This window comes from Ziziphus jujuba, chromosome 10, assembly GCF_031755915.1.
Source record: "Ziziphus jujuba cultivar Dongzao chromosome 10, ASM3175591v1".
In the NCBI taxonomy this organism is placed as follows: Eukaryota; Viridiplantae; Streptophyta; class Magnoliopsida; order Rosales; family Rhamnaceae; genus Ziziphus; species Ziziphus jujuba.
In genome coordinates this window covers 22,631,420-22,644,771 of record NC_083388.1, presented here as the reverse complement: position 1 = coordinate 22,644,771, position 13,352 = coordinate 22,631,420, and the positions used below count along the sequence as shown (strand labels likewise).

Sequence of the window (13,352 nt, the reverse complement as noted above, 5' to 3'; positions counted from 1 at the left end):
TTTGTTGGAATTTAAAATTTTAAATTTTTTTTTTCTGTTTGGAAGTTAAAATTTTAATTTGGTTACTTAGGTCTACACGGATATGATTTCAGCATCATTCCGTCAAATTCCTGAGTTTAGCAAGCTTGAGCATTAATTTGGAATTGATAATGGATCATTGTTTCCAAAATAATACAAATTCACCGTTTGCTGAATATTTTAAAAGCAGCTCCTACCTTGAATTTTCATATACAAAGACAAATATTGATGATGTACATATATATATATATATATATTTTTTTTTTTAAAAAATCTTCACTAATATTTATGGTCCACCGTAGTATATCCTCTATATATATATATATATTAACAAACAAAGATCTACCAACCATAATTGTAACAAAGAAAAATAAACTTAGCTTTATTATCTTATTATTTTTAAAATATTAATAAACATTCATAAAAATATATACAATTATTATTATTCCAACTAGGCCAAATATATACAAACATTTATAAAATACACTAACCTGACAGATCTACCATGATTATAACAAAGAAAAATAAACTAATTACCTTATTATTATTATTAGAAGATGATTTCTTTCTTGAGCAAATTGACTTTTACAATTGATGCCACAAAATATATATATATATATATATAGTAACATCAAATTACAAAATTTTTTTAAGACAAAAGAATAATAGTTATACATCTAAAAATTTAACGTGTCACTAACACAGCTGCCAAATAGATTATGTTAGAATAATTTGAAATGTGTTTTACTAAATAATATTGAAATGTTTTCAAATTTTCTGTTTTCCATCAACTTTCCGTACACAAATAAACTCAAACTGAGAATCCCCAGAAATTCTAAAGGTCCTTATTTGTGCTATTGTTTTATTTTATTTCATTTTATTATTATTAAAAAAAAATTCTATTTTTAATGGAAATTTAATGGGTGACCATCACCATTTCCAAATTTGAATTTTAATTTTGAAAATTTTAAAAAATGAAAAAGAAAAAAATGAAAAAGAAAAAAACAAGTAAAGCCAATTGATATAACAAATAAGCATGGTATGACGAATAAGAAAACGCACTGCGCCAATTACCAAAGAAGGAATTTTAACAGGCAATCAGGAGAGAGTGACATGGCATGGACGTGGTTAATTAATTATTACCAGACCAAGGTTGACAAAGAGTTGTCAGAGATGACATGGAACTCGAAAGAAATTAAAAAAGAGTCTGAAAATTCAACAGAAAAACGACAAACTTACCTTCACAGCATTTCTATATCACACCCAAATCCCTCTCTCTCCTTTTTTTTTATTTATTTTTCACACTCCACAGTCTTTCACTTTCGACTTCCATTTTCAGAGACCTGGTTTGCAAAGAAAAAGATGGGTAGAGAAAGCATAGAAAAAGGAGGAGGGTTATTAAATGATCCTCTGCTGCCTGTTAAACGTAGTGATGGGTCTTCTGGTGCTGTGGAATGTAGTATCAGCAGCAGAGACAGTGCTGGTACAAATGAAAATCGATCTTCTTTTTCATCAGCTACAACTATGGTTGTCGTCACCTCCTTGGTTGCTGTGTGTGGATCCTATGTTTTTGGTCTGTAAGTATTTTTCTGTTTTTGTTTTATTACTTTTTAATTCTAGTTTTCTTTTTTTTCTGATTGCCGTATGTATGTTGCAAATTTGCAATTAGTTGGTCGGTGGATTTTCTCCTAAATATGATGTAATTATATATGTTCCTATGAAAAAGGCATTTAGAAACTGTTCTGATTCTTTAAGATAGTTCTAGCAGTAGGATTGACCCACTATTGGATATCGAAGGACCAGTTTATGATATTGATTTGCAGATTCGATATTCCTCACCGGCTCAATCTGGAATTAGTGCTGACCTGGGCCTCACTGTGGCTGGGGTTTGTATATACCTTTTTCCTTCTCTTTTCATCTTTGTTTTCATAATTTCAGGTTTATATACAATTGCGCATAGCAAAAAGAATTTTAGTTTTTTGGACATACAGTATGTGAATTGCTGTATCTATATTGTTTGAGCTGTCTAATTGCCTCAAATGTTAATGTTGCAATAAAGACATGTAAAATTAGAATTCATTTTATCAAAATTATATATATATATATATATATTTCTTTTCTTTGCCATAGTCTATACCTTTGATCATATTATCTCACATGCAGTATTCGCTCTTTGGTTCAATATTGACAATTGGAGCAATGATAGGTGCTATAGCGAGTGGGAAAATAGCAGATTACCTAGGAAGAAGATGTGTAAGTTTTTCTATTGCCCTGTTTTTGTTTCTCTATGTATGGTAAGATTTTCAATCTGAATCGAATCAAAACTCTTCAAATTTATTCCAATTTGTTTGTTCTGTGTGGCAGACAATGGGCATTTCCGAGATAATCTGTATTTGAGGATGGCTTGCCATAGTTTTCTCAAAGGTTTTACATCTTCTCTCTGTCTCTCTGGTTTTCTACCATTTCAATGATTTTGTTTTCTATATCTGGTACAATATGTAGAAGTTTGCAATCAACTCCACAGAGTGTAATTTTTATGTCCAACTTTTGTCACGTGCAACTTTCAAGGATAAGCTTTCACATCGTAGATTTTCACTTTAAAAGAGATGTTCAGAATAAAATAAACACCTTTGTTGTTGGTGTTCTGTTCCTATTGTAAGTGTTTAGTTATGGTTGAAAGGTTTCTTGGTGGCTGAACCTTGGAAGACTTCTGGTAGGATGTGGGATGGGGCTTCCTATGTAGTAAGTTATCCGAATATATCCATTTACTTCCAGCTTTTAGTGATGTGCCAGATGGAAATATTTGTGTTCCAATTGCCAATTATGTATCTAAACATAGCAGAAATAACACCCAAGAATCTTCGAGGAGGATTTACAGCAGCTCATCAGGTAAAAGCATAAACATCCTGAATTTGGATATCAATTAACACGATCACCTGAGAAGCTACTTACCATCAATATACAGTTGATGAGATGTTGTGGCGTGTCAATGACATTTTTTTTTTTTTTTTTTTGGAGGATGTATATATTGGTTGGAGAGCAACTAACACCTGCCTATATTGGTTGGAAAGAATTTGGAAGAGAATCCGACAAAGGCCTCATTTGAGCCCAATTTGTTGGGCTTGGACCGGACTGGGCTGAAAGAATTGTTGAAATAAAGAGAATGGAATGCGTGGTGGGCAGGGGTTTTATTGAAAACTAACCACTTTACAAATCACTTTTCGAAAAATAGCAAATTTTTTTTTTTTTTTAAATTTTAGCCAACTTTTTGGTATATCAGGATCAAAATACCCTTTGCATTTTTTTTTTTGGGGTCTTTTTTTTCTACCGAAATGCAACTTTTTTTTATTTTGTTGTTTTTTGTTTTTTTTTTCCTTCTTTCCCTTTTCCTTTCAATAATCTAAGTTGTTACTAGTAAAATATTTATTTTTAAAGATTTTACTGTAAAAAATAATATAATTAAATATATTAATTAAAATTTATTAGGTAAGCTAATAATTATCATCAAATAGTAGGATTCGATTATTTAGTATATAAAATATTTTTAAATCAAAACAAATTTTTATAAGAATTATTATATTTAATTTTTTTTTTAAACCAATATTGAAGAAATTCCAGTAGCACATTAGTCTTTCTCATTTCAACTACAAGTTATTTAATGGTTCAACGAAAAAGGAAGTGGAAAAATGAAAAAGCCTTTCTCTCTTCCCTCCTAAGTAAGAACTTACAGAATGAAAAAGAAAAATGAAGTCCACAATCAATAATAGTACTGCACCCCATTCTATACCCTTCAAAAATACACGCCTCTAAGTCACTAACTATTTTTTTTTTTTTTTTTTGGGTAAACTCCAAGTCACTAACTTAAGTCAAAATTAAAACTGTCTTTAAAAAAAAAAAAAAAAAAACATGCTTGATCTTCCAAAACCTTATTGCAAAAAATACAACATTGAATTTAAATCTTATTTTCATTATTATGTGCTCAAAACTTAAGGGGAAAAAAACTCTAACTTTTCATATATCTATTAAGCATTTGTTTATCATGCAAACTAAGTTAGTATCTTTTTTTTTTTTTTTAATAATTTAACTCTTTCTCTAGCAAACAATTCGTAATTTTCATAAGGAGAATATTAAAATACATTGAAATTTATTTGCAGTTGAAGCTGTTATGTATGGATTTTAGTAGACTACATATATATATATATATATATAGGTTAAAACAACTGTATTTAGAACACGCAATTTTGATTGGCCATTGACTAGGCATAGCTTAGAAAATATGTAACAGTAGTGCTTTGATTAGATTTACGAGATACACTTGAGCTAGCTTGCCATTTCTTGCCACCAAAAGGAATAAATAAATTCCTTATAGCTATCAACAGACGAAATTAAACAAATTAATAAGACAAGTAATGGAATATATATAAAATGAAATGTTATATACATAGGAAGAAGTAAGAACTATCATCATCTTCATTTCTTTATCCTAGTTTGGAAGAAGTAAGAACTATCATCATCTTCATTTGTTGTTTTGGACCTGACAATCTGTCCCCTTATTATATTTATAGATATAAATTAAGGATTGCAAGCTGACCATCATCATCTCCAATAACATGAATAAAATAAAGGTGAATTATTTACAAATGACATTTACAAGACGAACAAAGAAGGATTGCCTTGGCATTTTTTTTTTTTTTTTTTTGATAATGGGTTGTGGCTAGCTCTTTCAAGTTTTTGTATTGGTTTTCCAAACTAGGATAAAGAAATGAAGATGATGATAGTTCTTACTTCTTCCTATGTATATAATATTTCATTTTATATATATTCTATTACTTGTCTTATTAATTTGTTTAATTTCGTCTGCTAATAGCTATAAGGAATTTATTTATTCCTTTTGGTGGCAAGAAATGGCAAGCTAGCTCAAGTGTATCTCGTAAATCTAATCAAAGCACTACTGTTACATATTTTCTAAGCTATGCCTAGTCGATGGCCAATCAAAATTGCGTGTTTTGAATACAGTTGTTTTAACATATAGATATATATATATATATATATATATATATATGTAGTCTACTAAAATCCATACATAACAGCTTCAACTGCAAATAAATTTTAATCTATTTTAATCTTCTCCTTATGAAAATTATGAATTGTTTGCTAGAGAAAGAGTTAAATTATAAAAAAAAGAAAAGAAAAGATACTAACTTAGTTTGCATGATAAACAAATGCTTAATAGATATATGAAAAGTTAGAGTTTTTTTTACCCTTAAGTTTTGAGCACATAATAATAAAAATAAGATTTAAATTCAATGTTGTATTTTTTGCAATAAGGATTTGGAAGATCAAGCATGTTTTATTATTATTATTTTTTTAAAGGCAGTTTTAATTTTGACTTAAGTTAGTGACTTGGAGTTTACCCAAAAAAAGAAAAAAAAGAAAAAGAAAAAATAGTTAGTGACTTGGAAGCGTGTATTTTTGAAGGGTATATAATGGGGTGCAGTACTATTATTGATTGTGGACTTCATTTTTCTTTTTCATTCTGTAAGTTCTTACTTAGGAGGGAAGAGAGAAAGGCTTTTTCATTTTTCCACTTCCTTTTTCGTTGAACCATTGAATAACTTGTAGTTGAAATGAGAAAGACTAATGTGCTACTGGAATTTCTTCAATATTAGTTTAAAAAAATCAAATTAAATATAATAATTCTTATAAAAATTTGTTTTGATTTAAAAATATTTTATATACTAAATAATCGAATCCTACTATTTGATGATAATTATTAGCTTACCTGATAAATTTTAATTAATATATTTAATTATATTATTTTTTACAGTAAAATCTTTAAAAATAAATATTTTACTAGTAACAACTTAGATTACTGTATGATACATAGGTCCTACTAACAATCATCTTTAGCATTAATTGTGTATCATTTATGATCAATATGAATATCGCTAAAAAGGAACTAAAAAAAATTCCCTATATCCGCCTAAAAAATACATTTTGTATAATAGAACAAGAGCAACATGGTTTGATTGAAACATTATGGTTCTATGGTCCTTTGGATAATATATTTGACTCTTAATATATATATATATATATATAATCCGATCATGCATTGTTGTAACATAAACTTTAATGAGATGGGTCAGTAAGCTCAAAACAAGTGAGGTTTGATGATTTTCGTACATATATCTATAACTTTTTATGGTGCTTATGAAGTCCAAATTTAATGAAAATTATAAAGCTGTCCCATAATAAGTTCTATTCGATGATGCTAATGAGAAGTCAAACCTTCACTTGGATATTAATTTCTTGTAAAATAATTTAGAATGCACTGTGCATCATCCATCAAGTTGATAAAGCTGGTGAATGCTACTTTGTTAATCTGGCATTGATTTAGACATCCTACTTAACTATGCACTATATCATCCACAACTTTTTGCTTTTCAATTTGTATTCCCTATATATTATTAAATGTATTTTCTTCTTGAGTTTGTACTATTATACTGTTTTGATTATATTTAATGTAGCTGATATTTTTTGAGCCCAATGTTTGGAGTTGGAGGAGAATATAATTTGTCAAAGTAACTGAAATTTTCTTGTCGTAGTCCAAAACAAAGAGAAAGAACAGAACTCATTAATAGGAAATCAAAATCGAACAAAACAAATTCAATGATCAAAAATATATTAACTAATAGTACAAAAGCTTCAAAACTAAGAACAAAAAGTTTGCAAGAAAAAGAGAAACCTTACAGCAACCTAAAGAACAAAAAGTTTGCAAGAAAGAAGAGAAACCTTACGGCAACCTAAAGATCAGAAATGGGGTTGCACAAAATTTTCAAAAACTAGGATCAGAAATGCTTAACTAATAACTCTAAAATAATGAAAAAGAGAAACATCCTTTGTATTTTCTTTTTCTTTTTCTTTTCTTTCTATACAAACATCCAAAAAAATGACAATACTTTAGATGTCAGGATATGAGGTAACTACATGCAGTTGACGAAGATTACATGAACAAGATTACATTTTCTTTTCTCACATTTTCTCTCGACCCGAACAGAGCATTAACTCAATTTAGCAGAACCCCACAAATATTCACCCCACAAAGAACTAGTAGCTCATTCCACTTAAATCACTTAATTGACAAAATTAAAGCACTAAATCATAGATTACATGAACAAGATCACAAACCCAATAGCAACTATAAGCTTCCATCAACATAATCACATTAAACTCATTTCAAACTCGAGCATCGACAAACATAGAGCCCCCAAAAATGCAGCACCACCACCCTAAACCCAAAAACGCCACATTTAAAAGCCAAGAGCAGGACCAAAGCTCTACTTCTTAGATTGCCTACCATTTCCCGAATCAAAGACAAGTAAACAATTCCACAGAACCATAAACAGCGAATTAACAACGAAAAAAAACAAAAACAAAACTGCTAGTATAGAAGAGAAAAATGCTTACCCAGATGATCCTAGGAACTAAGAAATTTTGGGGTTTGTGGATTTCAGATCTAAGTGTGTGAGTCTCTGAGCTTAGTGTTATTGTGAGAGTGATAGAACCTAGCAAAGGCAGAGAGAAAAAGAAAGAGAGAGAGACAGTATGTAGAAGAAAATCGGCTTCACGTGGCCCCTACATTCCACAATCTGATTTTCAGTCCATATTTTTAGTCAAAAAAAGTTCTTGAAACTCTTACCTCTTTTAGCTATTCCTTCACTTTCTTCTTCAGCGATTCCTTCACTTTCTTCTTTCACGATTCCTTCACTTTCTTCTTCGGTAAACTAACTGACGAAAATGTGGACCTTCTATAAAAATTTGCAAGCTAAGTTTGATTTTCTAGAAACTTGTCTCTCTGCTCAATCAAACAACATCGCATGGGCCTGGGGAGGGAGGACAATTTTCCAAAAACTGGTTCTTCTATGACACCGGCGAATGGGAGGACAATTTTGCTTGAAGTGAAAATGGCGCTGGTGTGTTTCTAAAAGGAAAGGGAAAGCTTAGCTTTGTTCGAAAGCCCTAGTTGTGTTTCGAAAGGAAAAGCGAAAGGAGGAAAAAAAAACCAAAAACAACAAAATAAAAGAAAGTTGCATTTCAGAAGAGAAAAAAGACCCCAAAAAAAAAAGTACAACGGGTATTTTGGTCCTGATGTACTAAAAGTTGGCTAAAATTTGAAAAAAACAAAACATTTTGCTATTTTTCTAAAAGTGATTTGTAAAGTGGTTAGTTTTCAATAAAACCCAAACCCTGTTTCCTCTCACCAGCTTTTTGATGCTTCTGTAAGCTCCAAAACCCTGAGGCCTTTAATGCTTTTGGAAATTCAAAACCCGGGAAGTTCAAAACACTGAGGCCTAGACATTCTCTCTCATTCTCGTTATTCTATCATTTTTTCGGATTCCACGATGACCCGGCATAAAGCGCTACCGACGATGAGGTCCAGCATTCTGAAATTACTCCGTTGCGGCGGCAAGTATTCCATGACTCAAATTGCAGAGCATCTCCATAAAGTGCTCTTGTCCAAAGGACGATGCGATCGGAGTGTTAACGGAGTGCTAAGCCACTGCTGGCTAAAATGAAACGGGCTCAGGTTGTGATTTGTCTGAAGGAAGGGTGGTACAAGCTGCCGGTGCCACCGTGCACTGATGAGTTGATCCTGTCTCCGACCATCAACGACGATGTTATTTTGTAAACTGTTTTCAAATCATTTAAATTCAGATTATTTTAGTAAACTTTAATTCAAATTATTTCAAAATTATTTTTAGGTTATACTTGTCGTCCTTAGATGTGATGACACTAGCAAGCTGGCCATGACTTCTTTGATTGAAATCTACAATGTCAGTAGGCGAAATCTAGCTGATGCTCAACTGGATGAAGCAAATTTTGCTGCCGGAAATTCCAAAGCAAAGAAGCGAATCAAAACACGGGTAAATTAGGTTTTAAGTATATTTTATTTGTTAATTATTATTGTTTTGGATTAGTGTGTTATTAGAGCTTCGACTTTTGAAGATTAGTTAGAAAAGTGTTTTTGCAGAGCCTGTGTGCATGTAGGTTAGCTTAGATAGTTTTACCGTACTTATCACTTTCTAAAATTACAGTTTAATCATTGAGAAAATATGGCTTTTCTCAATATCTGTTAGCACATTGTTTTTGATTAGTGTGTTATTAGAGTTTCGACTTCTGAAGATTAGTTAGAAAAGTGTTTTTGCAGAGTCTGTGTGCATGTAGGTTAGGTTAGATAGTTTTACCGTACTTATCACTTTCTTAAATTACAATTTAATCATTGAGAAAATATGGCTTTTCTCAATATCTGTTAGCACATTGTTTTGGATTAGTGTGTTATTAGAGTTTTGACTTCTGACGATTAGTTAGAAAAGTGTTTTTGCAGAGCCTGTGTGCAGGTAGGTTAGGTTAGATAGTTTTACCGTACTTATCACTTTCTTCAATTACAGCTTAATCATTGAGAAAATATTTATTTAATCATTGAGAAAATATGGCTTTTCTCAATATCTGTTAGCACATTGTTTTGGATTAGTGTGTTATTAGAGTTTCAACTTCTGAAGATTAGTTAGAAACGTGTTTTTGCAGAGCATGTGTGCATGTAAGTTAGGTTAGATAGTTTTATCGTACTTATCACTTTCTTCAATTACAGTTTAATCATTGGGAAAATATTTATTTAATCATTGAGAAAATATGGCTTTTCTCAATATTTGTTAGCACATTGTTTTGGATTAGTGTGTTATTAGAGTTTTGACTTCTGACGATTAGTTAGAAAAGTGTTTTTGCAGAGCCTGTGTGCATGTAGGTTAGGTTAGATAGTTTTACCGTACTTATCACTTTCTTCAATTACAGTTTAATCATTGAGAAAATATTTATTTAATCATTGAGAAAATATGGCTTTTCTCAATATCTGTTAGCACATTGTTTTGGATTAGTGTGTAATTAGAGTTTCGACTTCTGAAGATTAGTTAGAAAAGTGTTTTTACAGAGCCTGTGTGCATGTAGATTAGGTTAGATAGTTTTATCGTACTTATCACTTTCTTAAATTACAGTTTAATCATTGAGAAAATATGGCTTTTCTCAATATCTGTTAGCACATTGTTTGGATTAGTGTGTAATTAGAGTTTCGACTTCTGAAGATTAGTTAGAAAAGTGTTTTACAGAGCCTGTGTGCATGTAGGTTAGGTTAGATAGTTTTACCGTACTTATCACTTTCTTAAATTACAGTTTAATCATTGAGAAAATATGGCTTTTCTCAATATCTGTTAGCACATTATTTTGGATTAGTGTGTTATTAGAGTTTCGACTTCTGAAGATTAGTTAGAAAAGTGTTTTTGCAGAGCCTATGTGCATGTAGGTTAGGTTAGATAGTTTTACCGTACTTATCACTTTCTTAAATTACAGTTTAATCATTGAGAAAATATGGCTTTTCTCAATATCTGTTAGCACATTGTTTGGGATTAGTGTGTTATTAGAGTTTCGACTTCTGAAGATTAGTTAGAAAAGTGTTTTTGCAAAGCCTGTGTGCATGTAGGTTAGGTTAGATAGTTTTACCGTACTTATCACTTTCTTAAATTACAGTTTAATCATTGAGAAAATATGGCTTTTCTCAATATCTATTAGCACATTATTTTGGATTAGTGTGTTATTAGAGTTTCGACTTCTGAAGATTAGTTAGAAAAGTGTTTTTGCAGAGCCTGTGTGCATGTAGGTTAGGTTAGATAGTTTTACCGTACTTATCACTTTCTTAAATTACAGTTTAATCATTGAGAAAATATGGCTTTTCTCAATATCTATTAGCACATTATTTTGGATTAGTGTGTTATTAGAGTTTCGACTTCTGAAGATTAGTTAGAAAAGTGTTTTTGCAGAGCCTGTGTGCATGTAGGTTAGGTTAGATAGTTTTACCGTACTTATCACTTTCTTAAATTACAGTTTAATCATTGAGAAAATATTTATTTAATCATTGAGATAATATGGCGTTTCTCAATATCTGTTAGCATATTGTTTTGGATTAGTGTGTTATTAGAGTTTCAACTTCTGAAGATTAGTTAGAAAAGTGTTTTTGCAGAGCCTGTGTGCCTGTAGGTTAGGTTAGATAGTTTTACCGTACTTATCACTTTCTTCAATTACAGTTTAATCATTGAGAAAATGTTTATTTAATCATTGAGATAATATGGCTTTTCTCAATATCTGTTAGCTTATTGTTTTGGATCAGTGTGTTATTAGAGTTTCAACTTCTGAAGATTAGGTAGAAAAGTGTTTTTGCAGAGCCTGTGTGCATGTAGTTTAGGTTAGATAGTTTTACCGTACTTATCACTTTCTTATATTACAGTTTAATCATTGAGAAAATATGGCTTTTCTCAATATCTGTTAGCACATTGTTTGGATTAGTGTGTTATTAGAGTTTCGACTTCTAAAGATTAGTTAGAAATGTGTTTTTGCAGAGCCTATGTGCATGTAGGTTAGGTTAGATAGTTTTACCGTACTTATCACTTTCTTAAATTACAGTTTAATCATTGAGAAAATATTTATTTAATCATTGAGATAATATGGCTTTTCTCAATATCTGTTAGCATATTGTTTTGGATTAGTGTGTTATTAGAGTTTCAACTTCTTAAGATTAGTTAGAAAAGTGTTTTTGCAAAGCCTGTGTGCATGTTGGTTAGGTTAGTTAGTTTTACCGTACTTATCACTTTCTTAAATTACAGTTTAATCATTGAGAAAATATGGCTTTTCTCAATATCTGTTAGCATACATGCATACTCCAACGAGTTATAGGTCTTTTATGTTTCTCAACCAATATCTAGTGGTAGTGGCTTGGGAAGCGATAACACTATACCTAGCAATTCGTGTTGGTGGGTCGTGTTTGTGTCAACCCGTTTAATAATCGTGTCAAAAATGCCTAACCCAAACATGACCCATTTATTAATCGTGTCAGGTACCTAAAACACTAACCCGACCTGTTTATAAACACATCAACCCGACACGACCCGTTTAACACGATTATTTTAACGGGTCGTGTTGATCTATTAACCCGTTAACCTGAAATTGACCTATTAACCCGAAAACTAACCTATTAACCCGTTAACCTGAAAATTAACCTATTAACCCGAAAACTTTTTTTATTTTTTTTTATTTTTATGTTTTTGTTTTATTAAAGATGTATTTTTTTAAAAAAAAAATTTGTAATAGAAAATTATTTTTATAAAATTTTTAATTTATAATATTTTTTAGTTATTAAATATTATATTAGTAATAAAATATTAATTTAAAATTAAATTTAAATGGGTTGTAATAGGTGTATAATCGTGTCGGGTTGAAACTGACACGTTTAATAAATGGGTCGTAACGGATCAATTTCGAGTTAAACAGATCAACCCGGAAATGACACGATTAATAATCGTGTTAAACGGGTTGACCGATTATGACCCGAACCCATTTATAATAAATCCAAATCCATTTATTCCGTGTCGTTTTCGAGTCGTGTCGCCGTATCATGATCCAAATTGCCAGGTCTAGATAACACCAGTCTCATCATTGTGGAGCTGAACATCTTTTTTCTTTTTTTTTTAAGAATGAAAATGAATGTACAGAAAAATTTTTTAATGACTGAAGTAATTTGTCACCTTTTGCAAAAACAAAACATGATCAATGGTATCCGTGAAATGCGGGACAGTGTTGGCCTTTCCTTGGCAGATTTAAGGATCTTTACTAAAGTGGAAATGAAATATCTGAAAAAGAAGCTGGCTGTGATGGTTGAAGAGAACAAAATAGTGAAGACCTCCCTCAACCGCTATAAGATATTTATTCATTTATTTTTTTTCGCTTTCTTTTTATTTGTTTATTTTTTTTCCTCAGAGATTCAATATGATAATAATAATAATAATTATTATTATTATGTTTTTTTGTTCAGATTTCCATTTAGGAGAGAGCTACACGATTACCATGATTTAGGGTATGCAGGACTTAAAAAACTTATGCTTTTAGGATATACAGGGTTTAAAAGCAAGCTCGGTGTCAGTATTCTTTTCCTTTTTTATTTTTTTAATAAGTTTTCATTTCAATTCGTAACTGAATGGTTATGGAATTTCTGTTGTCATTTCAATTTTTAACTGAATGATTATGGAATTTCTGCTTATTTGGAAATGAATGGCTATGGATTATTGTAATTGTTGTTAAGCTAGCTATATAAAGCTGAGCGGATAATGCAACTAGGAAACCAAGCATATGCAACCAAAACTTTGGAATTATCCCTTTTAGCCTGTATAGATAGATATTACCTTGTGGAGGTGGAGCTTGTAGAGGAGGGAGGAGTCAATCTGAAAACCAATGTT

The 13,352-nt window shown here is 30.8% G+C and overlaps 1 protein-coding gene across 15 annotated transcripts; it reads left to right on the top strand.

Moving 5' to 3' along the window:
- Positions 1-1,256: 1,256 nt before the first annotated feature.
- Positions 1,257-3,408, top strand: LOC132799253 (sugar transporter ERD6-like 5). Of its 15 annotated transcripts, none has more exons than XM_060811806.1 (7): positions 1,257-1,591; positions 1,787-1,904; positions 2,225-2,271; positions 2,383-2,442; positions 2,699-2,760; positions 2,858-2,907; positions 3,037-3,408. In XM_060811806.1, the coding sequence occupies exons 1-6, from the start codon at positions 1,381-1,383 to the stop codon at positions 2,864-2,866; spliced, it is 507 nt and encodes a 168-aa protein (XP_060667789.1). In that variant the 5' UTR covers positions 1,257-1,380; the 3' UTR covers positions 2,867-2,907; positions 3,037-3,408. The 15 variants fall into 15 exon arrangements, 13 of the variants coding, with proteins under 13 accessions (XP_060667789.1, XP_060667790.1, XP_060667785.1 ...); XR_009634374.1 differs by having other exon boundaries at positions 1,260-1,591; positions 1,842-1,904; positions 2,861-2,907; XM_060811807.1 differs by having other exon boundaries at positions 1,260-1,591; positions 2,861-2,907.
- Positions 3,409-13,352: the final 9,944 nt, after the last annotated feature.

Coding starts and splice junctions, on each gene's coding strand:
- LOC132799253 (XM_060811800.1), top strand. CDS start 1,381: ATGGGTAGAGAAAGCATAGAAAAAGGAGGAGGGTTATTAAATGATCCT. Junction 2,443..2,698: donor TTGCCATAGTTTTCTCAAAG/GTTTTACATCTT, acceptor TATGGTTGAAAG/GTTTCTTGGTGGCTGAACCT. Junction 2,908..3,036: donor GATTTACAGCAGCTCATCAG/GTAAAAGCATAA, acceptor TTTTTTTTGGAG/GATGTATATATTGGTTGGAG.